The sequence below is a fragment of the Ailuropoda melanoleuca genome, chromosome 11, assembly GCF_002007445.2.
Source record: "Ailuropoda melanoleuca isolate Jingjing chromosome 11, ASM200744v2, whole genome shotgun sequence".
Classification (NCBI taxonomy): domain Eukaryota; kingdom Metazoa; phylum Chordata; class Mammalia; order Carnivora; family Ursidae; genus Ailuropoda; species Ailuropoda melanoleuca.
In genome coordinates, this window is record NC_048228.1 from 27,649,432 (window position 1) to 27,675,801 (window position 26,370).

At 36.0% G+C, this 26,370-nt stretch overlaps 1 protein-coding gene across 7 annotated transcripts in view; it reads left to right on the plus strand.

The window, feature by feature from the left end:
* Window positions 1-10,814, plus strand: part of UBE2D3 (ubiquitin conjugating enzyme E2 D3) — a 28,615-nt gene extending 17,801 nt beyond the window's left edge. For 6 of the 7 annotated variants that reach the window (XM_034671439.1, XM_034671437.1, XM_034671441.1 and 3 more), the window contains 4 exons: window positions 3,665-3,742; window positions 4,907-5,012; window positions 7,228-7,321; window positions 9,333-10,811. In XM_034671439.1, coding sequence (XP_034527330.1) covers window positions 3,665-3,742; window positions 4,907-5,012; window positions 7,228-7,321; window positions 9,333-9,378 — 324 coding nt within the window. In that variant the 3' untranslated portion in view covers window positions 9,379-10,811. Of the gene's footprint in view, window positions 1-3,664; window positions 3,743-4,906; window positions 5,013-7,227; window positions 7,322-9,332 lie in introns of all 7 variants that reach the window. The other variant, XM_034671438.1, reaches the window with a different exon arrangement.
* The last annotated feature ends 15,556 nt before the right edge of the window (window positions 10,815-26,370 follow it).

Genomic DNA, 26,370 nt, shown 5'->3' on the forward strand with positions numbered 1-26,370 from the left:
CTTATTTTAAGTGTATTAATGTCAGTTCCTGCAAAGGCTAATGATGCATGAAAACTCTTCCCTTCGGTACCTTTTTAAGGAACTTTGTAGTCTAGAGGAAGAGGAAAATATAAGTAAGTTATATAAGTATGTTGGGTAATTGTGTTGTATAGAAAGGTATAAAAGAAGGGCAGCAAGCATATTGAACTGAACAAAGGGAAAGCTGTATTATCTTTTTAAGGACATTTAAGTTTGAGATGGGCCCTATAGTGTAGGTATGGTCCTAGAGATGAAGAAGGTAAAGATACAGATAAGAATATTTCAAGTGGAAGAAATAAATAACCGGAGAAAAAGGAGATGTGAAATATTTTAAGTGCAGTAAGGAGAGCATATTCAGGAGAAGAGGTGGAAGATGAGACCAGCTATATTGGTGGGAAGGAGATCATATAAAGCACCTTGTGTGCTTAGGAATTTGCACTTTATCTTGAAAGCTGTGCTAGATTTCAAGCAGAGATGTAACTTGTGTTTTAGGACAACTTCAGCGTTAGGGTAAGGGATAAATTAGAAGAAAAACCAGTGAAGGCAGGGAGGAATACCAGAAGTAAGCCATTGCCATAATATAAACAAAAGATGGTAAGATTGTGAACGAAGGGGGTAGTGGCAGTTGGCATAAAGGAGAAGAAGCTAGTATAAGAGATTTTAAGGACCTTTAATAACTACTTTGATCAGTTACGAGTTCCTGGTTTGTGGTTTGAGTTTTTGGATACATGAGACATCCAAAGATAAATATTTACAGGCATTTGAATATACATGTCCTGGAATTAATAACTATACTAGAGAAAAATTCAAGAGTTACCAAAATAAGTATGGGTCAGGAGATAGAAGCAGAAGATAGATCTGGGGGAATACCAACACTTTATGGTTGCCCTAGAGTACAGACACTGAGAAGTGACTTGCACTGATTGGAGTTAAAACCAGGGTGTAGAATGTGTCTAAAGAGATCCACGATAAATTCTGGATTTCTAAGTCTTGAGTCAGTTTACTGATCAAAGTATTCATTGTTTTTCTCTTGTTATTTTCTGTTTGCTTTCAGTTTATAGTAAATTTGATACAGAGCTTCAGTTTTTTAGATAGCATATTTTGGTTTGGTTACCTCTGGATCTTGTGGTCGTTTTACCAGTTTTTCCTCTTTGAGTTGATGGAACTGTAGTGTTTAATTGTAGCACTGAAATATTTTCATCCCTAAATTCTTTTTTTTTTTTTTTTGAGTAAGTGAAATGAAATTTGGCTTTGCCTAAATCTTATCATTAGATTGCCTTTACTCAGAAGCAGTCAGATACAGCACTTGTGATTGTATGAAACTTGGAATGAAAACTTAGAACTTTGGTAATTTGGTTTTATAAAAACTTCTGTTCAGGAGTACCGTAAATGGTTCATTATACACTGTATAAACATTTTCCGCATTAGTCTATTTTGTAAAAGTATGCCATTTGAAACAGCTATTCCCAGTTAATGTAGCTGTTAACAAAGGTGTGTTATTTAATAAATTCCGATCAAATTCTGTGCTTTGATATTTTTTTCCTATGCTGTTTATATGCTGCTTTGCAATCTTAGTTTTTTGAATTAAAATTTTGTAGGCAATATGAAAAGGACTTTGGAGTAATGACTCCAATTGTAGCTCTTTCATTATACTAGTTGTATGTTTCTTTGAACTTCATTCTTCATCAGTAAATTGACATTTTTCCTTCAAGTTGCAGGTATGCCCTGTTCATTTTTCATATTTGCAACATTTCATTGCATGTCTCTTCACCAAAACGTTAGCCCATTAAGATAAATGGTTTTCTGTGTCCCTTATACCTGATCTATAGAACAGTTAGATTTTTTTTTTTTTTAAGATTTTATTTATCTATTAGAGTGAGCACGAGCAGGGTGATAAGGGGCAGAGGGAGAAGCAGGCGCTCCAATGAACAGGGAGCCTGACATGGGGCACAATCCCAGGACTCCAGGATCATGACCTGAGCCAAAGGCAGATGCTTAACAGACTGAGCCACCCAGGCATCCCAAGAACTGAGTTAGATTAATTCAGCTATTGCTTAACTATTTCATGGAGGGCTGGGAATTAAATGAGCTGTATTAAAGTGTCAGATCTGGAAAAGTTTTTACTTTACTGACATCCAGAATGGGCATATTAAAAGCCTTAATATTAGCACTGTGTACATACTCCCTCTAATGGAGAGGAATGGATGTTGGTAATAACTGGTTACTATAAATTTTCAAAGACCTCACCAGGTGGCTTCTTTACATATTCAGAAGCAGTTTTCATGTTTTCAGCTTTTACCATGAAGTTTTTAATGAGGTCACTGTCTTTTGTCATCACTCTCTGATCCATGTTGACCTGTGATCTTCATAAGACCTGGGTTTCAATCTCGGTTCTTAACACCACTTGTACACCTAAATTATTTCTTCAAGTCCCATTTTTATTTATCCATAAAATGGGAACACAATGATAACTTTTTCCTGGTATTGGTTAAATTAAATGTAAAATTCTAGCAAGTAGTGTTTCCCAAATGTTATACTAACATTGTATAATATTTATTAAGAGAGTTCTTCCTACTCAGATTATAATAAGCAAAACAACAAAGTTAGAAGAGTGATGTTATAGCTTTGAAAATTTGTTTTCTGTTGAAGTGGAAGAGCAAATGTTCCACAGTGTTTTCCAAATCTAGTAATCCTGTGTATTGATTTGCTGTGGAGAATTCAGTGTGCTCTTGGAAAAAATCCTCCATGGTTTTGGGGGCATCTGGGTGACACAGTCGGTTGAGTGTCCAGCTCTCGGTTTCAGCTCAGATAGTGATCTCAGGGTTTTGGGATCAAGCCCCAAGTCAGGCTCCACGCTCAGCAGAGTCTGCTTAAGATTCTCTGCCCCTCCCTCCCGCGCTCGTGCACAGAGGTGCACGTACTCTCTCTCAAATTTAAAAAAAAAAAAACCTTCATGGTTTTAAATGAGAATTTTGAAGGGTACCTGGCTGATTCATTTGGAAGAGCATGTGACTCTTGATCTCAGGATCGAGAGTTTGAGTGCCATGTTGGGTGTAGAGATTACTTAAATAAACATTTTAAAAAATGAAAATTTTGAGGAGCCAATTGGGAATTAAACTTATGTTAAAAAACCTATTTTGTTTTTGTTTTGCTTCTCCTGTTGAAGGTAGTTACAGGTTAACCTGCAGTAGCCAACATTCTGGTTTGCCAAAGTGACCAGAGTGGTGTGTTGAGATACAAAGCCCATATGTGTGTATATGGCTAGCATTAGAAAAAATAAATATAAGACCTTATTTTCAAATTCAGGTTTGATATATAATACTGTATATAGACTTTATTGCTAAGTAAACTTTGTGAAAAATCAGGATCTAGAACATTTGGTTTCTGGTAAATTTTTTTCAGTTCTTTGGTGACTTACATAAAATGGGATCTAAGTAGATAAGGGTTCATTGTTCTGTAGTAAATTTTGATTGTGTAGTTTTCAGTAATAAGAACTGAACTGTGGAATAATTTTGACTCTTCATTGCAGCGTAAACAGGTAATCTTGGTTCATGTTAAAGATATGCTTAGAAAATAGAAATGTTACATGGATTATTTAACAGTAATACTTTAAATATCAGAGTTAAGCAAATTTTTCTTTTCACAGAATGACAGCCCATATCAAGGTGGTGTATTCTTTTTGACAATTCATTTTCCTACAGACTACCCCTTCAAACCACCTAAGGCAAGTATTTACTGCCAAAATCGATTAGTGTATAAGATCTGTGCGTTATTTCAGAGGAGTAGAATATCCTTAGAAATCGAGGTTCTGCATAAGTAAGGCTAAATTGGGGTGTACACATATTATGAATAAAATAATTAAGGCTAAATATATATGTATTGAGTCACCAATACAGAATGTTTGCTGACTTTTAACCTTTAGTTGAGAGAGCAGTTAGACTTGAATTTGGACTTTGTAAATGGAGATAAGATCTGACTTATCCTTAATGTTGCAACACTCTGATACATTATGTGGAAGCTTTTTACACCGTTTATTATGCTCATACAGATGTGTAGTATTAACCTTTGTAATAGTGGGCTTCAAGTATTTAGCTTTCTGTGCATTTGCCTATATTGTTGCAGCCTATGCTATGTTTGTTGGGGTTCACGTGGGCTGTCTTTCAGGGGTTTGTGTTTGCATATATGACAATAAATCTGTCAAAACTTAAGAGTTGCTTAATGCACTGAGGTGACTGGTTTACAGTTATTAAAAGCATTGGGTCCTTGACTCTTCATAGCAATTAACATAAAGCCAACCTATATGAATAACAGTAGAAAAGAACAGAACATTGGCACTTCAGCCATCTTTGCAGTCCTGTTACAGGTGTAGTATAATAGTTACTTTAGATGAAACACTTTGTTGATCATTCAAATTTGTATTTTACGTACAGTGGAAGTGCAGACTAAAACACATACCTTTGTAACTTGATACCTTAAATGAGCTGGTCTGTAAATTTGGTTTACATTCTGAAGTTCCTTTATTTTTTTTAATGAATGTCGATTACCATTCAGTGCTCTTTTTGATACTCATGACGTGGTAGAGCCAAAGTTAACCTTCAGAATATCCCATCATATCATTGATAGTAAAATTTTTGCCCCAAGGTTACATTTTCCATTTTAATTAAAGAGGGGGAGCCCTTGAAAGATGTTGATCAGAATATACAAACCATTTTCTGTAATTTTTTAGTCCTTTTATGTGTATAAATAGGTTTCAGCCATTTGTTGAGAGAGAGAGTGTGTGTGTATGACACACAGTATTGTAAGCCTTGATTAAAAGTCTTCTGTTTCAGATTAGGATGCTTATTTTTACTGGGAAAAATACCTAAAAGTTTTTATTTATTTATTTTAGGTTGCATTTACAACAAGAATTTATCATCCAAATATTAACAGTAACGGCAGCATTTGTCTCGATATTCTAAGATCACAGTGGTCTCCTGCTTTAACTATTTCTAAAGGTAAAGTACTTTTAGAGAAAGTGTCTTGAGCTACTCTGATTTTCTAATTAAAGGAGTTTCATTGGGGTGCCTAGGTGGCTCAGTCAGTTGGGTGTCTGCCTTGGGCTCGGGTTATGGTCCCGGGGTCCTGGAATCGACCCCCCCATTGGGCTCCTTGCTCAGTGGAGAGCCTGCTTCTCTCTCTCCCTCTGCTGCTCCCCCTGCTTGTGTGCTTGTGCTCACTTGCTGTCAGATATGAATAAAATCTTTAAAAAAAAATAAAGGAGTTTCATTTGGGGGCCTACTTCCATATTATGCCAATGTTTTGGTAAGAAGTGGGGAAGGGAAAAAGTTTTTATTTTGTGCTTTTAGCGGTATTGATGAAAGATTTTGTGGGAAAAAGTCAAATTAAGGTGTATAGGCATTATTTTTGTAGATAATAAAGTTTCTTAAATAGATTTCTGTAGTATTTTTCGACCCTAGACCACTCACATCTCAGCTCGCTTCTGCGTTTTATAAAATGGTAGATCTAAAGTTTAATGGAGCTTTTAAATCTTGGTTTCCATTATAGAAAGATTCTGATTTTGCTTTCTTGTGCTTATTACAGTTTTTTTTCCTTTTAAAATAATTTAGGTGTTGTGTTTAATAGGTCGGTCCTACCTAGTAATAGGCTAAAATTACTATAGTCTTGGAAATGTCTCTAGATTAATTTTGGTCTTCTACTTTTCATAAGGGTCAATTATGGGGTATCTCTAATAGGTTGTCAGTGTCCACATGAATATCCCAGATAGAGATGGGATATGCCTCCTTCTTTCTCCATTTTGAATGACTATCTATGGTGGCTTTTGTCACTCCCCCTGCCAACAAAAAAATGACCTACCACAAAACTACATAATGGGAAGGAAGTTTGCCTTCCAGTAAATTTTGGTTTTTGGTGTTGATGTAGCATTCCTCAGGTACAAAAAATGAGGCTTTTTAACGTTGTTAATTAAGACAGTGTTTCAGATACATGTTTGTACAATGAATTTGAAACCAGTCTTTTACAGACGAAAAAAAAATCAGTTTTGGTGAATGCTGCTGTAACTTCAAGTGTGACATAATTTTAGATGTTTTTCACCTTCTTGGGATACATTCCAGTTCCCTTGCAAATCAAGCTCTTAACACCAGACACAGTACAGATACTATACAGATACAGTACCAAGAATATCTTGTACTAGGTTCCAAGTTTATCACTGTTGGGAATAAAACTCAACACTGTGTTTCTGTAAATGTGGGTTGAGTTTTTATATGTGCCCTCCTGCCTTTTGGGTTTAAAATTATATTTGCTGTAATATATTACATTAGTACTATCTTTTGTGGTAATGTTATCTTTGAAGATTTTAATAATCCCTTGAAGCTTTTGTATGTTAAAATTTTATAACACTTTCCAGTGTCTGGCACATTCACATGCATACAAAATGAATTAGATACATGTTCTGTGATGTTTGGTATCTTCCAAATTCATACACTGAACAGGTCAGGGTAAGAACTAGAGTTGAGAAGGCTCACTTAGTAATAGAGCTAGATCTCCACATTATTTAACCAGTACTACTAGTTTATAAATTCAAGGAGACAAAACACAGAGCAGTTGGAGTTTTGTGAAACTCACCCGAGGGCAGGGCAGAGAATGGATTTTTCTTTGTAAATATTTATTTAAGTAATTGCTACTCTCAACATGGGGCTTGAACCCACAACCCCCAAGATCAGGAGTCACACACTTTCCTGACTGAGCCAGCTGGCTCCCCAAGAATGGATTTTTTCATCATACCTAACAGCTGAGGATAATACTGCACAGGTGTTCTCTGCATATTCTTTGCTGGATCCCCCCCCGCAAAGTACCAAGAAACTCCAGTTAAATTCTAATGCCACTTTTTAAAGATGATATTAGATTCATTTGGATATCTCAGAACTCCTGAGTTGGGCAGTTTTGTTTTTTTTTTTTATAGTAAGTCAGTACTAAACTATGATCCCAACAAAGCTCTATTTCTAGCATTCCTTATTTACTAGGAGTTTGTCTTCTATGAAGCAAAATCTATACGGACTTGTTTCAGTGACATTAAGGTACAAACTAAAAATCTTTTGAGGATTGAGGTTTTTAATACATGTTTTTAAATATACTTTTATTTATCCAAATTCCCAGTGCTGGGTAACAGACTTTTCTTTCTTTTTCTTTTTCTTTTTTTGTTTTTATTTGCAGTTCTTTTATCCATTTGTTCACTGCTATGTGATCCAAACCCAGATGACCCCCTAGTGCCAGAGATTGCACGGATCTATAAAACAGACAGAGATAAGTAAGTATAGTGGTTTAAGGAAGTATTCCAAAGAGTGATTTATCTTAATGAGTTAGGCTTACACTCTGTTTTATGTTGTGGAAATGCCAAGAAGACTTGATGATTTATTTCTGGTAAGATAATAGTTAAAATGTACAGAAAGGTAGTTTTTGAAATGGGATTTTTTTTTTTTTAATAGTGTTCAGTTTATGTGACAGTGAAGAGCCCCTCTAAAATGTTCTATTTTTCTAATATGTTCAAATGCTTTGTCACTAAGGTTTTGGGAAGAAAGCAAAGTTTTCTTTACCCCAATTATGTTTTTGAAACAAATACTGGTACTGTTACAAAAATTTGGTCTAAATTTCTCAAATACTTGAATTATCTTTATGTACAACTTCACCATTATAACTTTGTTGTATGTTATAATTAATGCTAAGTATACTTGTTCAATTAGGTACAATAGGTTAGCAAGAGAGTGGACAGAGAAATACGCTATGTTGTAGGGTAAGAGGATCTGCACTCTATGGTGCGCTTATTCATGGTACTGCCAGCACTTGAGTGCTGCATGTTTTAAGGCACTGTATTAACAAAAGGTAACATGTGACAGGTTTTTGAAACTGTACAGTTAACTGCTTGATCTCTGTTTAGCGTGAAAGTATACCCAGTAGTCATTATTGCTTGAGAGTATTTTTGCATGGCACAACAGTTACATGTAGCACTAGTAAGAAATTAAAAATTTAAGTAGAATTTTTTTCAAACTACCATGGTATTTACATTTTAAATTTGGTAGATTTTAACCTTTATACCAGTACTATATGAAATGTGGTGATTTAATTCAAATCTGGCCAAGAAATAATAATGTAAGGGGAAAACACTTTTAATAAAGCCTCTAAGCATCTAAACGTTCATTACTGACAAGCATGCATTAATATCAGCTATACTTTGTGGCTCCTTGTATGCTAAATGAAACCTTTGTTTTAAAGTGCTGGCTTTTTGAGAGGGTGTCCTTAAATGAGGTAACCATGAATGGTAGAAAACTTCTATATGCCAAAGTTTAGAAAAAATGGTTGAACCATATTTAGTTCTTGGTTTGAAATGAAGCTAGTTAATATTTTACAGAGTATAAACTGGAAATACAAATCTAAAAGTTCTCTTGTGCCCTTTGAGGTATATTCATTTCTTAAAGTTATCAGTATAATTTTTGGTAAGTAGCCTATGGCATGGGTGTAATACCGGGAGAAATTGATAGCATTTGTGAATATTAGTGATGTTCCTCAGTAATAAATAACCTTGCTTGTGTGTGAATTATCTGTTGATCTTTTAAACAGATGCCCCCAAGTTGTACTCCTAGTAGAGATTCCCATTTCTTAGGTCTCAAGTGGGGCTTGTTGTTAGCTCCAATCACCACCCTTTCTAAAAGTAACACATAAGTGTTCTAATTAACACATACATACCAGTCCCACCCACCTTCCTCTTGAAAATTGCTTTTTTCACCCTCCCCAGTGTCTAATCTTCTACCTGTGCTTAAATCTCAAAGGTATTTTCTGGTATTAGCTAAGCTCTAGTAATTTCTCAAGGTCTAGGATTCAGATTTGATTTTGGCTTTGATGGAAATTTCTTTAGATGTTAGAATCTGTGTTGTACTCTGACATAAGTCCTTTATGAACTGTAAAATATTTTTTTAATGTTAAAATTTGTTGGAATGGATACTAATTACAGAAGTTCTAATAGAAAATTTAACTCTCTGGTAGGGGAGAGAAAAGGTCTTTGATTTTTGCTAGTCTCCCCAGTCTCGGTGCCACCTTCTTGTGTTTATTAAAATACTTTCAGTGTATTGGAACACTGTATTGGAAGCATAAGGTTTCCATTTCCCACATTGCTTTGAGTACCAGTGCTTTTTCTCCCTGTTGGCTTAATTCTAATCATAACCATGGGAGATGAGTCCATGATGAGTCTGGAGGTAAAATAGAAATCTTTCTTTTGAGTATTAAGAATTCTTTAACTTTTTAAATAACATCTTCTTTATTTACAGGTACAACAGAATATCTCGGGAATGGACTCAGAAGTATGCCATGTGATGCTACCTTAAAGTCAGAATAACCTGCATTATAGCTGGAATAAACTTTAAATTACTGTTCCTTTTTTGATTTTCTTATCCGGCTGCTCCCCTATCAGACCTCATCTTTTTTAATTTTATTTTTTGTTTACCTCCCTCCATTCATTCACATGCTCATCTGAGAAGACTTAAGTTCTTCCAGCTTTGGACAATAACTGCTTTTAGAAACTGTAAAGTAGTTACAAGAGAACAGTTGCCCAAGATTCAGAATTTTTTAAAAAATGGAGCATGTGTATTATGTGGCCAATGTCTTCACTCTAACTTGTATGAGACTAAAACCATTCCTCACTGCTCTAACATGCTGAAGAAATCATCTGAGGGGGAGGGAGATGGATGCTCAGTTGTCACATCAAAGGAAGCAGCATTATTCTAGCATCCAGTCTTTTTTTTTAAGCCTTCCACTGTTAGAGATTTGAGGTTACATGATATACTTTATGCTCATAACTGATGTGGCTGGAGAATTGGTATTGAATTTATAGCATCAGCAGAACAGAAAATGTGATGTATTTTATGCATGTCAATAAAGGAATGACCTGTTCTTGTTCTACAGAGAATGGAAATTGGAAGTCAAACACCCTTTGTATTCCAAAATAGGGTCTCAAACATTTTGTAATTCTCATTTAAATTGTTAGGAGGCTTGGAGCTATTAGTTAATCTATCTTCCAATACACTGTTTAATATAGCACTGAATAAATGATGCAAGTTGTCAATGGATGAGTGATCAACTAATAGCTCTGCTAGTAATTGATTTATTTTTCTTCAATAAAGTTGCATAAACCAATGAGTTAGCTGCCTGAATTAATCAGTATGGGAAACAATCTTTTGTAAATGCAAAGCTGTTTTTGTATATACTGTTGGGATTTGCTTCATTGTTTGACATCAAATGATGATGTAAAGTTCAAAAGAGTGAATATTTTGCCATGTTCAGTTAAAAGTGCACAGTCTGTTACAGGTTGACACATTGATTGACCTGATTTATGCAGAATTAATAAGCTATTCGGATAGTGTAGCTTTAGTATGCTGCACATGATACTGGCAGCCCTGGAGTTCATAGATGGACTTGGGACCCAGCAGTTTTGAAACATGTATATGGAGTTTAAGAAATTTATTTTCCAGGTGCAACCCCCATCTAACTAAATTTTTTTCTTCACCTTGTACACTTGACAGCTGAAAAAACCATAACATGGGAGTAATAATGGGTCAAAATTTACAAAATAAAGTACTGTTTTGGTGTGGGAGTTGTCATGAGGCTGTGTTGAAGTGACTTAACTATGTGGGATATTGAATATCCATTGAAATGGATTTGTTCAGCCATTTACATTAATGAGCATTTAAATGCAACAGATATCATTTCAGGTGACTTAACGTGAATGAATAAAAGTCAATGCTATTGGATTATTTTTTGTTTGACAAGTGCTATCTGTGCCACTAATTTAACTTCTGTAGTAACAAGGGCATTATCATTCTTCACACTTCCTAATCCTGACCCTATAGTTTTACTTTTCTCCTAGTTATTTTATTTGTCCATTGCTTTCTTAAAATCTTGTATTTGATTTCTAGCACATGTGTGACTTTTCTCCACTTCCACATTCTTTGCACTGCTTACAGTTATGTGCAGTCTTACTCCTTGTCTGCACACAGATGTGGAAAGCTAGATATAAAATGTTAAAGCTTGATTTTTTTTTATAAACATTTTAATAACGTAGTTTGGACATGGTTTATTGACTTAAAGTTTTTCTCTAACCTGCAAGTGAAATGCATGCCTTCCAAAGATGTTCTGGCTTTGTTAATTCTGTAATTTAAGCATTTCATTGAGAAATATCAACCCAGCTATACAATTTTCCAATGAGTGATTTTTTTCATTTCATCTTTTACTTAAAAACTTACTCCTTAACGTAGATGTCATACTATTAATCTGTTTTGAATTCAAACTACAAATGAGAAATTAGTAGCCTACCACTCCATAAGGTAAGAAATACTGTTCTGTTGCTCTATTTTCAAAATAATTACTTCTGATTCTATACTCTCAAAATAATAGCTTTAGTAGGCATATCACTGAAAGCCAGCTGTGAATAAACAGTTTGTCAGAACTTCTGAATTCCTATTTGACTTTCAAGTTGATCTTTTTTTTTTTAAGCCATAGACAACCTTTACGTATTCATAGAGATGACTTAAACCATTGATTGTCGTAATAGTTACTAGATTGTCCAGTTCTCTGTATCTTTGATTTGATGCTTTCTACAACATTTCTTAATGTCACTTCTAAGGGAATAAGCCATAAAGGCTTCTCCAGGTTTAAGAGAACAGTAAAGTACCTGGAAAACCAACATTTTTGAATGTATGGACACTAGACTTGAGATCATCTCCAATGAAACCTTCAAAGAATCCAAGAATTTGCCCTTTTCCCCCATATACATTACTAATGCCACGTGTAGGACTGGATGCGTATTAGAGGATTAAAAACTGATTTTGGTTCTTATATATTTCCTAGATCTTTTCATGTGTGAAGTCAAATTTTTAATAGTTTCTCGATCTATGAGAATTATAGTCCAGCTGACCTGTTAATGGTAAATTATATTTTAAGTGACTCCTTTTTCCTGGGCAAGTTTGCAATGTGATACCAGATTTTTTTAAAAAGCTTGTTAGTTTGCTTTGTGTGGGTGTACTCACAATTTTTTAAAGTATGAACCACAGTTAACTAGTGGTCTCAGGGGTAGTGAAACACTCACTTTTTTTTTTTTTTAATGGCTTAGATAAAATATGCTTCGGTTACTGATCATGCTGTGTTAGTGATTTTGGAGGTGACTCAAATTAGCCGTGTTTTGTGTTGGCATAACAAAACTGTTAAATGATTGTTGATAACACTTTTAAGTGAATTTGTCTTCTATTTTATGAGGAAACCAGTATAAGTCACTAAATATTGTCTTAAATAGTGACATCTGCATAACACTTGTAATAGCTAAGGTTAATTGAGCTTAAAGGAATTGTTACCATTAAAGTCTGTGTTTAAAGACACTTTGGTCTCAGTAATTCCAGCTAACATGAAATCCACACTTTAATACTGTGTGTGAGCTTTATTTTGAACCTCTTAAAATACAAAACTATGGTCTATAAAGAATTAAGACTGGTTCTCAAAGTGTGGTTCCAAGACCAGTAAAAATCAGTATCATTTGGGAAGTTCTTTAAAATGGAAATTATCAGACCACACTCCAGGTCTACTGATTGAGAAAACTTGAGAAACCCAGTATTTTAAAAAGCCATCCAGGTGATTCTGAAGTCTGCTCCTAGACCTAAGAGCCCACAGCAACAGTCCTTGAGCCCTATATAGCTAGTTATTTGACACCTCTTGCTATTTCATAGGGATAAGAGAACTTATGTTGAATGCCCAAATACATTTCCATCTTATATCTGACATTTATAGCACTTTGAATTACAAATAATGTAGGTGGTTTTACACATTTAACATATTAACATCCTACAATTGTCTAACCCAGTGACCTTCAAATGAAATTTAACTTTGTGTATGTATAATTCAACCAATGGCCAAGTAGCATTTAAAGAGTAACCACGTACAAAAGTCAGCTAAGTGTTGGTTGAAAAGCTGAGCAAGGATTTGAGCACTGGTCTCATTTTGTGGGATTCAAATTGCTTAGTTGGTTTTTTGGGGTTTTTTTGTTTTGTTTTTTGAGTGAAAAGGTAAAATCTGTTTAGGGTGTTTGCAGTGTTCACTGGATTTAGCATATATTGAACATACTCAAAAGTAGCTATTAAAGCTTTCAACAGCCCCAATGTAATGTAAATTGTAAAGGTATTTGGAAACTATTTAAAAGCATGACCACCTCTGCACCCCCAATGCCCCAAAAAGAGTGTTAACGAAAGAACTGTAAAAGATCAGAACTGCTGTTCTCTAGAATTCTTGACTAGGAAGATTGTTTCCTTTAGGTTTCCACAGTAATTACAATTTTGCACTCTTTCCTGCTACGCTATAACTATTTGATCCTTTCTTGCCTCATTTTGAACAATTTTTTTATGATTTTTAATTCTGGCACACTATGTCTAGTAATTGCTGTTTTACATGGAATTTTAGTTAGATCCCATTGTCTGTTAGCTAACCAAATTGCACACTATTTCTGGATAAAATTTTTAAAATTTTAACAACCCTCAAAGTTTTCCTGTACTGGGGATGGTTTGATGACATAATTCATTTTCATTGTGCATACTGTTGTGAGCCTCCTAGCTCAGTACCGTGTCTGCTTTATTAAATTTGAATAGTGTCCAGTAAGACCAAACTACTGGAGCTTCATGCCCTGGTTGCTGAAGAGAATGAAGTTAACCATTATCATTTGCTCACTTCCTATTTATCCTCAACTGTATAGCTCCTTACTCATTTTCCACCTGGCTACCTTCAAAGTATCTGAAACCTACTTGATTTCTATACAGATGCACACACCCCTTCCTCTTCTTGGCCTCAGTAAATGGAAACATTCCTTTGAGTTGCACTGACCCGAAGCCTAGGCATTAGCCTTGATTTCCCACACTTCACTTCCAAATTAAACAGCAGCCCTTTCAGTTCTTTTAATTTTTGCTTAATCTACGTGTTCCCTGTATTTACTGCTGCCACCATGGTATAAAGCTCCATCACCTCTTGGATTATTGCCATAGGCTCCTCAGCGGTCCTCTCTGCGTTTTACTTTGCAGCAGTCTGTCCCACACACAGTAATCCAGGACATCATGTCATCGCTGCACACCTAAACGTTTCTGTCTCCTTCAGAGTAAAAGCTGAAATCCTAAGGTGAACTAGAAGCTGTAGACTTTTCCCGCCACCTCTGCTTCTCGAGTATACTGTGCTCCACCGCTCTCCAGCTCTCTCAGCTCAGTCACACAGGCGTCTGGTGAGACCGGAACGTGCAGGACTTTTCTCACCTTAAGATGTTTGCCCTTGTTCTTCTCTTTGCCCAGAATTATCTCAGATGCCATATGGCTCCCTCTTCCCTATAAGCGTTCAAATGTCAAACTTTAATTAGAGTGGTTTTTCTCAACTATTCACGAAATAGCAACAGCCCTGCTGTTGTAGAGTGTGCCATGGCCTATTCAATGTTATCTACCTTGCATGTAATATTTATTGTTTCTTCTTCAACCCTATCCCAGAATGTAAGCTCTGTTAGAACAGTGATTTTGTCTGTTTTGTTCTGCTATATTCCTCAATGACTAGATGACTGCCTGGCACATTGTTAGATGGCCAAATATTTAAAAGAGGATTATGAGGGGGCGCCTGGGTGGCTCAGTCGTTAAGCGTCTGCCTTTGGCTCAGGGCGTGATCCTGGCGTTCTGGGATCGAGCTCCACGTCGGGCTCCTCTGCTGGGAGCCTGCTTCTTCCTCTCCCACTCCCCCTGCTTGTGTTCCCCTCTCTCACTGGCTGTCTCTGTCAAATAAGTAAATAAAATCTTAAAAAAAAAAAAAAAAGAGGATTATGAGCTAAATGGTAGACTTGACCAAAAATATTCCTTGCTCTATTTTTAACTCCAGAAGTACAAAAACCACAAAATTATACTATAGAAAAATGCAGTAGTTTTCCCTCACCCACAGTCTTAGTTACTCGTGGTCAACTGTAGTCCAGAATCAAATCATCCTCCTGTTAAATTGTCAGGAGGTCAGTAGTAGCCTAAGTACATGACATTTACCTCACTTAATCCCATCATGCAGGCGTTTTATCCTCTCCTATCACAAGAAGGGTGAGCACAGTACAATAAGATTTTGAGAGAAAGACACAGTCATGTAACTTTTCTTGTACTCTTACAACTGTATATTGTTAAAATTGTTAGTTTCTTTTTGTTAACCTTACTGTACCTGATTTATAGATAAACTAGCATAGGTATGTATGCATAAGAAAATAAATAGTATATAGAGGGTTCAATACTTTCAGCAGTTTGAGGCATCCACTGGAGGTCTTGGGACGTATCCTCCACAGATAAGGGGGACTGATGTAATGAATGGAACCTTCTTTGCTCTCTGACTACTGTAAGAAAAACATTATCACAGTCAGATGGACAGTTCCGTTTCCATTGGTATGGTGACTATCCTGACCAACTCTCCTGTAAAAAAACCAACTAAAGGTCCTGGGAAAAACTTTTTTTTTTTTTTAATGTGTCTATAACCAGTCAAGAAAGTATATTCATAAGCCAAAAACAAATTGAAGCCAGGAGCCCAAAAAAAGCAGAATATAACCAGAAACCCAACTTTCACCTCAAAAACACTTGAAAAACCAAGTGAACTGCAATTTTTGTGACCCTGGCCAAGCCCAGAATGCACCCAAAGAGCGGTGTCAAATGAGAGCAGCCCCTCCCTAGTAAGTACAGGGAGGAGTCTGCATATCTTGAACCTTAGTGCTCTGTGGCAGGAGAGTATTTTCTCAGAATCTGTAGTAATAGTTTGGCCTTTTTGAAGATTTGCAGCCCCAAATCTTACTACATAGGTGATCCCAGAAAACTCAAGCAAAAGATTAAATTGTTTTAGAAGATTTAATTTTTTAAAAAGTTCTAAATCAGAGCAGCTAAGTACTGGCAGAAACACTCTGCAGGGACTCAGTAATAGCTCACAGTTACATATCAGAAAGAATATATACAAAGGAACATAGCACCATGAGTGGGAGCCATGTGACCTGCAAAAATTTCAGATATTAAAAATACAGGTCATCAAAAATTGGAAAGAAGGAAATAAAACTATATTCACAGATGACATGATCTAGAAAGTCCTTCCTAAGGAATAAAATTTTAAAAAATTATTAGACCTAAAAATGGAATTCAGTGTAATTGCAGGGTACAAAAATCACAAAAATCAATTGGCTGTAGTTCTATAACAACGTAGCAATGAACAATCTGAAAATGTAATTTTTAAAAATTCCATTACAATAACATCAAAAAGAATAAAATAGAAATAGATTTAACCAAGGAAGTGTAAAACTTAAACACTGAAAACTACAAAACATTTCTGAAAGAAAGGAGTCCTAACATGGAAAGACATCTTGTGTTTGTGGACTAGATTTATTATTGTGAAGATGGCAATGACCCTCAAAGCAGCTACCCATTCAGTGCAATCCCTATCAAAATCCTAATGACTGTTTTTGCAGAAATGGAAGATTTTAAAATTCATAGAGAAATGCAAAAGAGCACAAAGAACCAAACAATCTTGAAAAAGAAGAACAAAATTTGAGGACTCATACTTCCTGTTTCAAAATTTACTGCAAAGTTACAGTAATTAAGAGTATGGTACTAGCGGGGCGCCTGGGTGGCATAGCGGTTAAGCGTCTGCCTTCGGCTCAGGGCGTGATCCTGGCGTTATGGGATCGAGCCCCACATCAGGCTCCTCTGATATGAGCCTGCTTCTTCCTCTCCCACTCCCCCTGCTTGTTCCCTCTCTCGCTGGCTGTCTCTATCTCTGTCAAATAAATAAATAAAATCTTTAAAAAAAAAAAAAAGTATGGTACTAGCATACAGATAAACATAGACCAATGAAAAAGAACACAGAATATAAAAATAAACCCATACACATCTGCGGTCAATTGGTTTTCAACAAGGGTGCTAAGATCTTTCAATGTGGAAAGAATAGTCTCTTCAACAATTAGTTCTAGACAACTGGATATTCACATGCCAAAAAAAAAAAAAAAATGAATTTGGACCTCTACCTCACATCACATGTAAAAATTAACTCAAAATGAATCAAAGTCCTAAATGTAAGATCTACAGCCATAAAACTCTTGGGAGGAGTAAATTTCATGACTCTGGATTTGGCAATAAATTCTTAGAAATGATACCGAAAGCAAAAGCAATGAAATAAAAAATAGATAAGTTGGACTTACCAATATTGTAAAGTTCTGTATGTCCAAAGGCAGTAGCAAAGTGAAAAGACAACCTACAGAATGGGAGAAAATATTTGCAAATCATATACCTGACAAGGGTCTAGTTTGCAGAATATATCAAGAATCTTTAAAACTCAACAAAAAGACAAGTAACCCAATTTAAAAATGGGCAAAGGATTTGAATATTTCTCTGAAAAAGATCTACAAATGGCCAGCAAACATATGAAAAAGATGCTCAACACCATTAGTTATTAGAGAAATGCAAATCAAAACCACAATAAGATACCACTTTGTATCCACTAGGATGGCTATATATATATATATATATTTTTTTTTTTTTTTAATGGAAAATCAGTGTTTGTGAGGATTTGGAGAAATTGGAACGATTTTACGTTGCTGGTGGGAATGTAAGATAATGCAGTTTCTATGGAAAGCGGGTTGGCATTTCCTTAAAAAGTTAAACACAGAATTACCACATGACCCAGCAATTCCATTCCTAGATACACACTCCAAATAATGGAAAACAGAAATTCAAACAAATGTTTGTACATGTATGTTCATAGCAGCATTAGAGATAGAAAATATTAAAAAAAAAAGAATCAACCAGAGATGAATAACCCAATAAATGAAATTTAAAATACACTAGATGGAATAAATAGTGGACTAGAGGAGGAAGAAGAATGAACTAGTGACCTGAAGGAAAGTGTAATGGAAAGCAATCAAGCTGAACATGAGAGGAGGAAAAAAAAAAAAAGAAAAGAAAAGAGAGTTAGGGAACTTAGCAATATCATCAAGCCTAATAACATTCATATTACATGGATCCCAGAAGGAGAAGAGAGAGAGAAAAGGGGAAAGAAAATTTATTTGAAGAAATATTAGCTGAAAACTTACTGAATCTGGGGAAGGAAACAGAATCCAGATCCAGGAGGCACAGAGAGCCCCCAACAAAATCAACCCAAGGAGGGCCACATCAAGACACATAGTAAATAAATAGCAAAAAGCAATGATAGAGAATTTTATTTTATTCTAATTTTTGAGAGAATTTTAAAATCAGCAAGAAAAAAGAAAATAGTTACATGCAAGGGAAACCCTATAAGACTAATAGCGGATTTTTCAGCAGAATTTTGCAGGGCAGAAGGGAGTGAAATACAAAGGATTATAAGAAAATATTATGAAAAATTATATGCCAACAAATTGGACAACCTAGGAGAAATGGATAAATTCCTAGAAACACATAACCTACCAAAATGGAAGCAAAAAGAAATAGAAAATTTGAACAGACCAATTACCAGCAATGAAATTCAATCGATAATCAAAAAATTTCTAACAATTGAAAGCACAGGACCAGATGGCTTCATAGGCAAATTCTACCAAACATTGAAAAAAGAGCTAATATCTATTTTTCTCAAACTATTCCAAAAAGTAGAAGAGGAAAGAAAGTAGCCAAATTCATCCTATGAGGCCAGCATTACCCTGACACCAAAACCAGATGAAGATGCTACCAAAAAAAAAAAAAAAAGTAACCATAGGCCAATATCTCTGATAAACATAGATGCAAAAATCATCAACAAAATCCAATAATACATTTAAAAAAATCATTCACCACAATCAAGTGGGATTTATTCCTGGGATGCAAGGGTGGTTCAATATTTGCAAATCAATCAATGTGATACATTACATCAATAAAAGAAAGGATAAAAACCATATAATCATTTCAATAGATGCACAAAAAGCATTTGAAAAACTACAACATCCATTTATGCTAAAAATCTTCAACAAGGTTTAAATGGATCATACTTCAACATAATAAAGACCATATATGAAAAACCCACAGCTAACATCATCCTCAATGGTGAAAAACTGAAAGCTTTTCAACTAAGATCATGAACAAGACAAGCATGTCCACTTTTACCACTTTTATTTAATATAGTACTATAAGTCCTAGCCATAGCAGTCAGACAAGAAAAAGGAATACAAGGCATCCCTTTTGGAAAGGAAGAAGCAAAACTTTCACTATTTGCAAATGACATGATACTATATATAGAAAACCCTAAAGACTCCACCAAAAAACTACTAGAACTGATAAATGATTTCAGTAAGGTCATGGGATACAAAAATCAATATGCAGAAATGTGTTGCATTTCTATACACTAATAATGAAGTAACAGAAAGAGAAATCAAGAAAACAATCCCATTTTAAATCACACCAAAAATAATAAAGTACCTAGAATAAACTTAATCAAGGAAGTGAAAGACATATACTCTAAAAAATTATAAAACACTGATGAAAGAAATTGAATGGAAAGATAGTCCATGCTCATGGATTGGAAGAACAGATATTTTTAAAATCCCCACACTATCCAAAGCAATCCACAGATTTAATGCAATCCCTATCAAAATAGCAACAACATTTTTCAGAGAACTAGAACAAACAATCCTAAAATTTGTATGGAAACACATATAGTCAAGGCAATCTTGAAAAAGGATGGATAAAAGTGGAGGTATCACAATTCCAGATTTCAAGTTATATTACAAAGCTGTAGTAATCAAAACAGTATGGTACTGGCACGAAAGCAGACAAATAGATCAATAGAACAGAATAGAGAGTCCAAAAATAAACCCGCAATTAAATGGTAAATTAATCTTTGACAAAGGAGGCAAGAATATGCTATGGAAAAAGAAAGTATCTTCAATAAATGGTGTTGGGAAAACTGGAAAACTGCATGCCAAAGAATGACAATCGACCACTTTCTTACACCATACACAAAAATAAACTCAAAATGGATTAAAGACCTAAATGTGAGTCTGGAAACCATAAAAATCCTAGAAGAGAGCACAGGCAGTAATTTCTCTGATACAGGCCATAGCAACATTTTTCTAGATATGTCTCCTGAGACAAGGGGACAAAAAGCAAAAATAGACTTTCGGAAACTACATCAAAATTAAAAGCTTCTGGGCCCCTGGGTGGCTCAGTCGGTTAAGTGACTAACTCTTGATTTCGGCTCCGGTCATGATCTCATGGGTCATGGGATTGAGCCCCACATCCGGCTCTGCACTCAGCACAGAGTCTGCTTGGAATTCTCTCTCTCTCTCTCTCCTTTCCCTCTGTCCCTCCCCTGCTCTCTCTCTCCCCCAAATAAAAAAATAAATAAATAAAAAGCTCTACATAGTGAAGGAAACAATCAAAACTAAAAGACAACCTAGTGAATGGGAGAAAACATTTGCAAATGACATACCTGATAAAGGGTTAGTGTCCAAAATATATAAAGAACTGATACAACTCAACACCAAAGAGCAAATAATTGAATTTAAAAATGAGCAGATGTCATGAACAGACATTTATCCAAAGAAGACATGATAGATAGATGATAGATAGATAGATAGATAGATAGATAGATAGATAGATAGATAGCCAACAGACACATGAAAAGATGCTCAACATCACTAATCATCAAGAAAATGAAAAGCAACACTACAATGAGATATCACCTGACACCTGTCATAATGGCTAAAATCAAAAACAAAGAAACAATAATTGTGGGCAAGGATGTGGTGAAAAGGGAACCCTGTGCACTGTTGGTGGTGGTGCAAACCGGTGCAGCCACTGGGGAAGACAGTGTGGAGGTTCTTCAAAAAGCTACCCTACCACCCTGCAGTTGTGCTACTGGGTGTTTACCCAAAGAATATGAAAACATTAATTTGAAAAGATATATGCACCTCTTTGTTTATTGCAGCACTATTTACAATAGCCAAAGTATGGAAACAGCCTAAGTGCCCATCAATTGATGAATGGATAAAGAAGTGGTATATATATACAATGGAACGTTAGTAATAAAAGAGCATGAAATCTTGCCATTTGCAACAACATGGGTGTATCTGAAGAGTATAATGCTAGGTGAAGTAAGTTAGTCAGAGAAAGAGAAATACCATATTATTTCACTCATATAAGGAATTTAAGAAACAAAACAAAGAAACAACAACCGTAAAGAGACAAACCAAAAAGCCGACTCTTTACCATGGAGGCAAACTGATGGTTCCCAGAGGGGAGGTGGATGGGGGGATGGGTGAAATAGGTGAAGGGGATTAAGAGCACACTTATCGTGATAAGCACTGAGTGTAGAATTGTTGGATCACTATACTGTATACCCGAAACTAATTTGACACTACATACATTAACTATAGTGGAATGAAAGTTTTTAAAAATAAACATTTGGGGAAACAAACAAATCACATATTGTATGATTCCACTTATATGAATATACAGAATAGTTAAACCTATAGAGACAAAAACCAGACTGATGTGTGCCAGGGTTGTGGGGGTTAGGGGTGGAGAATGGGGAGTAACTGCTTAATGGCTATGGAGTTTTTCTTGTGAGTGATAAAAATAAATTGGAGGGGCGCCTGGGTGGCGCAGTTGTTGGGTGTCTGCCTTCAGCTCAGGTCATGATCCCAGGCTCCTGGGATCGAGCCCCACATGGGGCTCCCTGCTCAGCAGGAGGCCTGCTTCTCCCTCTGCGACTCCCCCTGCTTGTGTTCCCTCTCTCACCGTCTCTCTCTGTCAAATAAATAAATAACATCTTTTAAAAATAAATAAATAAATTGGAACTAGATAGACGTGACGGATGCACAACATTGTAAATGCACTAAATGCTACTGAATTATACATTTTGAAATGGTTTATTTTATGTTATGTGAATTTTACCTCAATTATATATATGTATTATATATAAAGAATAGATAGTAGCCAACACTTATGTAATACTTTTTTGGTGCCAATCCCTATTCTGAATTCTTTATATATATTAATTCTTAATTCTCACAGCAAACATATATTCATTATTTATATACCTACATTATTATCAACAAATTTATATACTTATTTACAAACTAATATATTTATATTATCTCTGCTGTATAGATGAGGAAGCTAAGTGACAAAGAAGCTCAATGATTTACCCAAGGTTACTCAGCTAATAACAGATGTTGGGATTTAGGTCCAGGTAATCAAATTCCAGAGCCTTACCTCTTAAACATTATGCCAGAAATAAAAGAAGTTTGAAATATAAAGAGCAAGAGACTATAAAAATGACAAGTCAGACTTTAAAAATAATCGGAAGCAGTATTTTCAGGAAAAAAAATAGAGTAATTGAAATTTCAACTCTTACAATAGGTTTAATACCCAGTAGACACAGCTGAAGAAAGAACTAGAGCAGTGGAAAATATGAAGAAATTCTGAATGTAGCACAGAGGGATGTAAAATAAGAAAGAGTCTGAGAAATATAGAAAGAAACATGAGTAAGTCCACTTCTTCTAATTGGAGCCTGAGTTCAATTTATTGCTTCTAGGTTCCAAATGCACTTTTAAACATACGAGCATACCTCATTTTATTGCTTCACAGATATTGTTATTTTTTACAAATTGAAATTTGTGGCAACTTTGCATCGAGCCAGTCTATCAGCTCCATTTTTTTCCAACAGCATTTGCTCACTTTGTATCTCTGTGTCACAGTTTGGTAGTTCTTGCAATATTTCAATTTTTTTCATGATTATTATATTTGTTATGGTGATCTGTGATCAGTGATGATGACTTGCTGAAAGCTCAGATAATGGTTAGTATTTTTTAGTAATAAAGTATTTTTAAATTTAGGTATATACATGGCTTTTTTAGACATAACAGTGTTGCACACTTAATAGACTACAGCATACTGTAAACACAACTTTTATATGCACTGGGAAACCAGAAAATTAACCTGACTCACTTTATTGCAATACCAACTTTTTGTGGTGGTCTGGAACCAAATCAACAATATCTCTGAGGTATGCCTGTATCCTCTGTGATAAACACCTGAATTCCTTTAAGCACTTCTCCTTCAAAACGAACATAATGTTAAGCTTTCTCAGTAGAGGGTATTGGAGGAATATTGCAGGGGAAAAACAAGGCTCTCTAGCAGTTCCTGGTGTGGATTGGTGGTTGGCTGGTATGTGTCTGAAGACATTCAGTAAACATCCACAGGCCTAGAACACAATTCATATGTGACTTTGCAGCCTTGGGAAGGTGATAATCTTTTTGCAACCCCCTTGACATGGAAACCAATGTTCCTGAATGGCCTACACACAGCTTGAGTGTCATACACCAGAACTCATGTCTACAAGCCTCTGCACAGCCTGTGTGCATCCCACCTGCAGTCCAGGCATCCACATAGGGTTGCCACTCCTTCTGCAAGTAAAATAAATTACCTGCAAAGAAACAATAAGTAGACTGACTCAAGAGCAAAAATGAAAGATTTCTCAATACATCTTGGAAACAGAAGATAGTGGAAGATTATCTTCAATGCACTGAGGAAAAATAACTATCACCCTAGAATACTATACCAAGAAAAAGATTTTTCAGGAATAAGGATGAATGACATGGATAAATGTGAAGAACATTATATTGAACAAGAGAAGTAAAAAAACATGGTGTACGATTCCATTTGCATGACATTTAAGGAGAGTCAAAATTAAACTATGGTGATAGAAATCAGAAAGTGGTTACCTGGGATGGGGGGGGTTGATTAAGAAGAAGCACAAGGAAACTTTCTAGGATTAAATGTGCTGTATCTTAATGGGAGTAGTGATTACACAAGTACGTACATTTGCCAAACTCACTGAACTGTACACTGTGATGGTTGATTTTTGTGTGTCAACTTGACTAGGACACAAGATGCCCAGATAACTGGTTAAACATTATTTCTGGGTGTGTCTGTGAAGATGTTTCCAGAAGAGATTAACATTTGAATCAGTAGGCTACGTAAATCAGATTGTCCTCCCTGATGTGACTCAGCATCATCTAATCCACTGAGAGCCTAAATAGAACAAACAGGCATTGGAAGGGAGAATTTGCTGTCTGCCTGACTACCTAAACTAAAACATGGCTGGGTGTTCTTCTTCCAAGGCTGTTTGAAATACAAACATCCTTTACAAGATAGCCCAGAACAAAAGTACCCAGTGCCTCTGCTCACAAGATGGTCAGAAATATGATATCCATGGAGAATTGTCCCCCGATATTTCAGAACAAATTGGGTATGTAAATCTTTTTCACTGTAAAAGGTATGATATTGAATACAGATCAAAAATTAGCATTCAGATTGAGATGTGCTGTGAGTATAAAATTCACAACAGATTTTGAAACCTTATATTTAAAAAAGAATGTGAAATATCTCAATAATTATACTGCACATGTTAAAATGATATTTTTTATATATTGGTTTTGATAAAATGTATTAAAGTTAATTTCACCTGTTTCCTTTTCCTTTTTTTTTTTTTTTAAGGAATCTATGCCCCATGTGGGGCTGGAACTCATGACCCAGAGATCAAGAGTCACATGCTCTTCTGACTGAGCCAGCCAGGTGCCCTTCTTTTTACTTTTTTAAAATGGGATTACTAGATATTGTAAAATTACTTATGAGTCATACATTATATTTCCATTGAACATCTCTGGATGTCTGATTTTTATTGGACAGCTAGAACGATCGAGTAAGCTAATGAATAGAAATTGAGAGAGAAGATTGCCTTTGTTGGAGTTCCCTAGCAAACAGAGATGGAGGCTAAATTTAATTGCTAATGTTTTTTTGGGGAGGTACAATCCCAGAATAGTGAGAGTGTAGGAAAAGGGAAGTGAGTCAGAGAAAGTAGGAAAGCACCTTTGGGCAGCTGCTGGGAAAGTCTGATTCTAGCTTCTGTGGCATGGTGCCTCATCTGAGATTTAAAGTGACGACAGGAGCCAGAATAACCATGGGACTGATTTAGGGCTGGGTCTTGGGGCTTCTGAGGCTCATGTGGGTTGCATGCTGGGTTGAGTCTATTGGGTTATGGTTATTGTAACTTCCCATTGACAGTTAACACTGGGCATGGAAGTGGTAAGAGATGTTCACTGACGCCCCAAGGTTCCCAACATAATCCTCCCTGCATTCATTAGGCTGTAGCAACTCTAGGTTCACCTGTAATCAGAATTCATTACCCCAGCCAGTACATTAACTCTATTTTTTTAACCTGTTTGTCCAATAGTATGAGGAGCCCAAAGTGACTCAAAATATTAGTCACAACTTCCAGTTGGGTGGAACCCTGTACCTTTCCCAGCCCTGGAATCAAGACTTCTGACCCAACAGAGTCAACAGTTTCAGGAATAGGAGACACAAATTTCATTCGTGAGTCACTGATAATGATGATGAGAGAGGCAATAGCTACTTCTACATCTTGGTTCTTATACCTGAGTTTTCTAGTTCTGGGAGACACAGCACCATATATCTGCCAGAGATCAGTGTATACACTGCATTCGGAAGGAAAGGGCTCCAACCTTGCAAGATACTGTCCTCTAGCTACACCTAAGCTGAAATTTCCACTGTTTTGCTGTTTATTATTATTATTATTTTTTGGATGGCTGCTCCTGGGTGATAGGGTACTTGGTAAAATCAGTGATTCTTAAGTTCATGAGACCATCTTCACATTTCCTTTGACATTGAGTGGGTCTATTTTCTAAGGCAATGTCATAGGGATACCATTCCAAAAGAAAGAACTCTATTATAACTTTAGGATGGTGCTATGGAGACACTGCAGTCAGGGAAGGCAGAGCATTTTCAGAACATGTATTAACTCCAGTAAATCAATTTGATGGCTCCAACAAGGAGGAAGGGGTCGAATGTAATCAATCTGCCAATAGGTGCTTGGCTGGTACCATTATCTAGAACTCAGCACCAGTCTCTGCTTCTGGCTGGTCGGGCAACCAGCAAAGGCAGTACGTACAATCGTCTTTGGTGAGAGAAATCCCATGTTGTTGGGCCTGTGCTTGGCTTTCATCTTTGCTCCTATGCTCACTTTCTTCATGTACTCAATGTCAAGTACTGGAGTGGTGCACAGGGACTGGCTAAAGTCCATAGGACCGGAATTTCTGTGCCCTTGATCTCCAAGACCCTGCTCTGTGGTACATGTTCTCTTGTGAGCATTAATGTGAGGTACAACAAAACTGTGTGTGCTGTGCCCACTCCGACAGTGTCCATCCACATATTACCTACCCAGACCTCCATGTCACCCATTTTCCACCCTCATTTCTTTTAAGGTTCC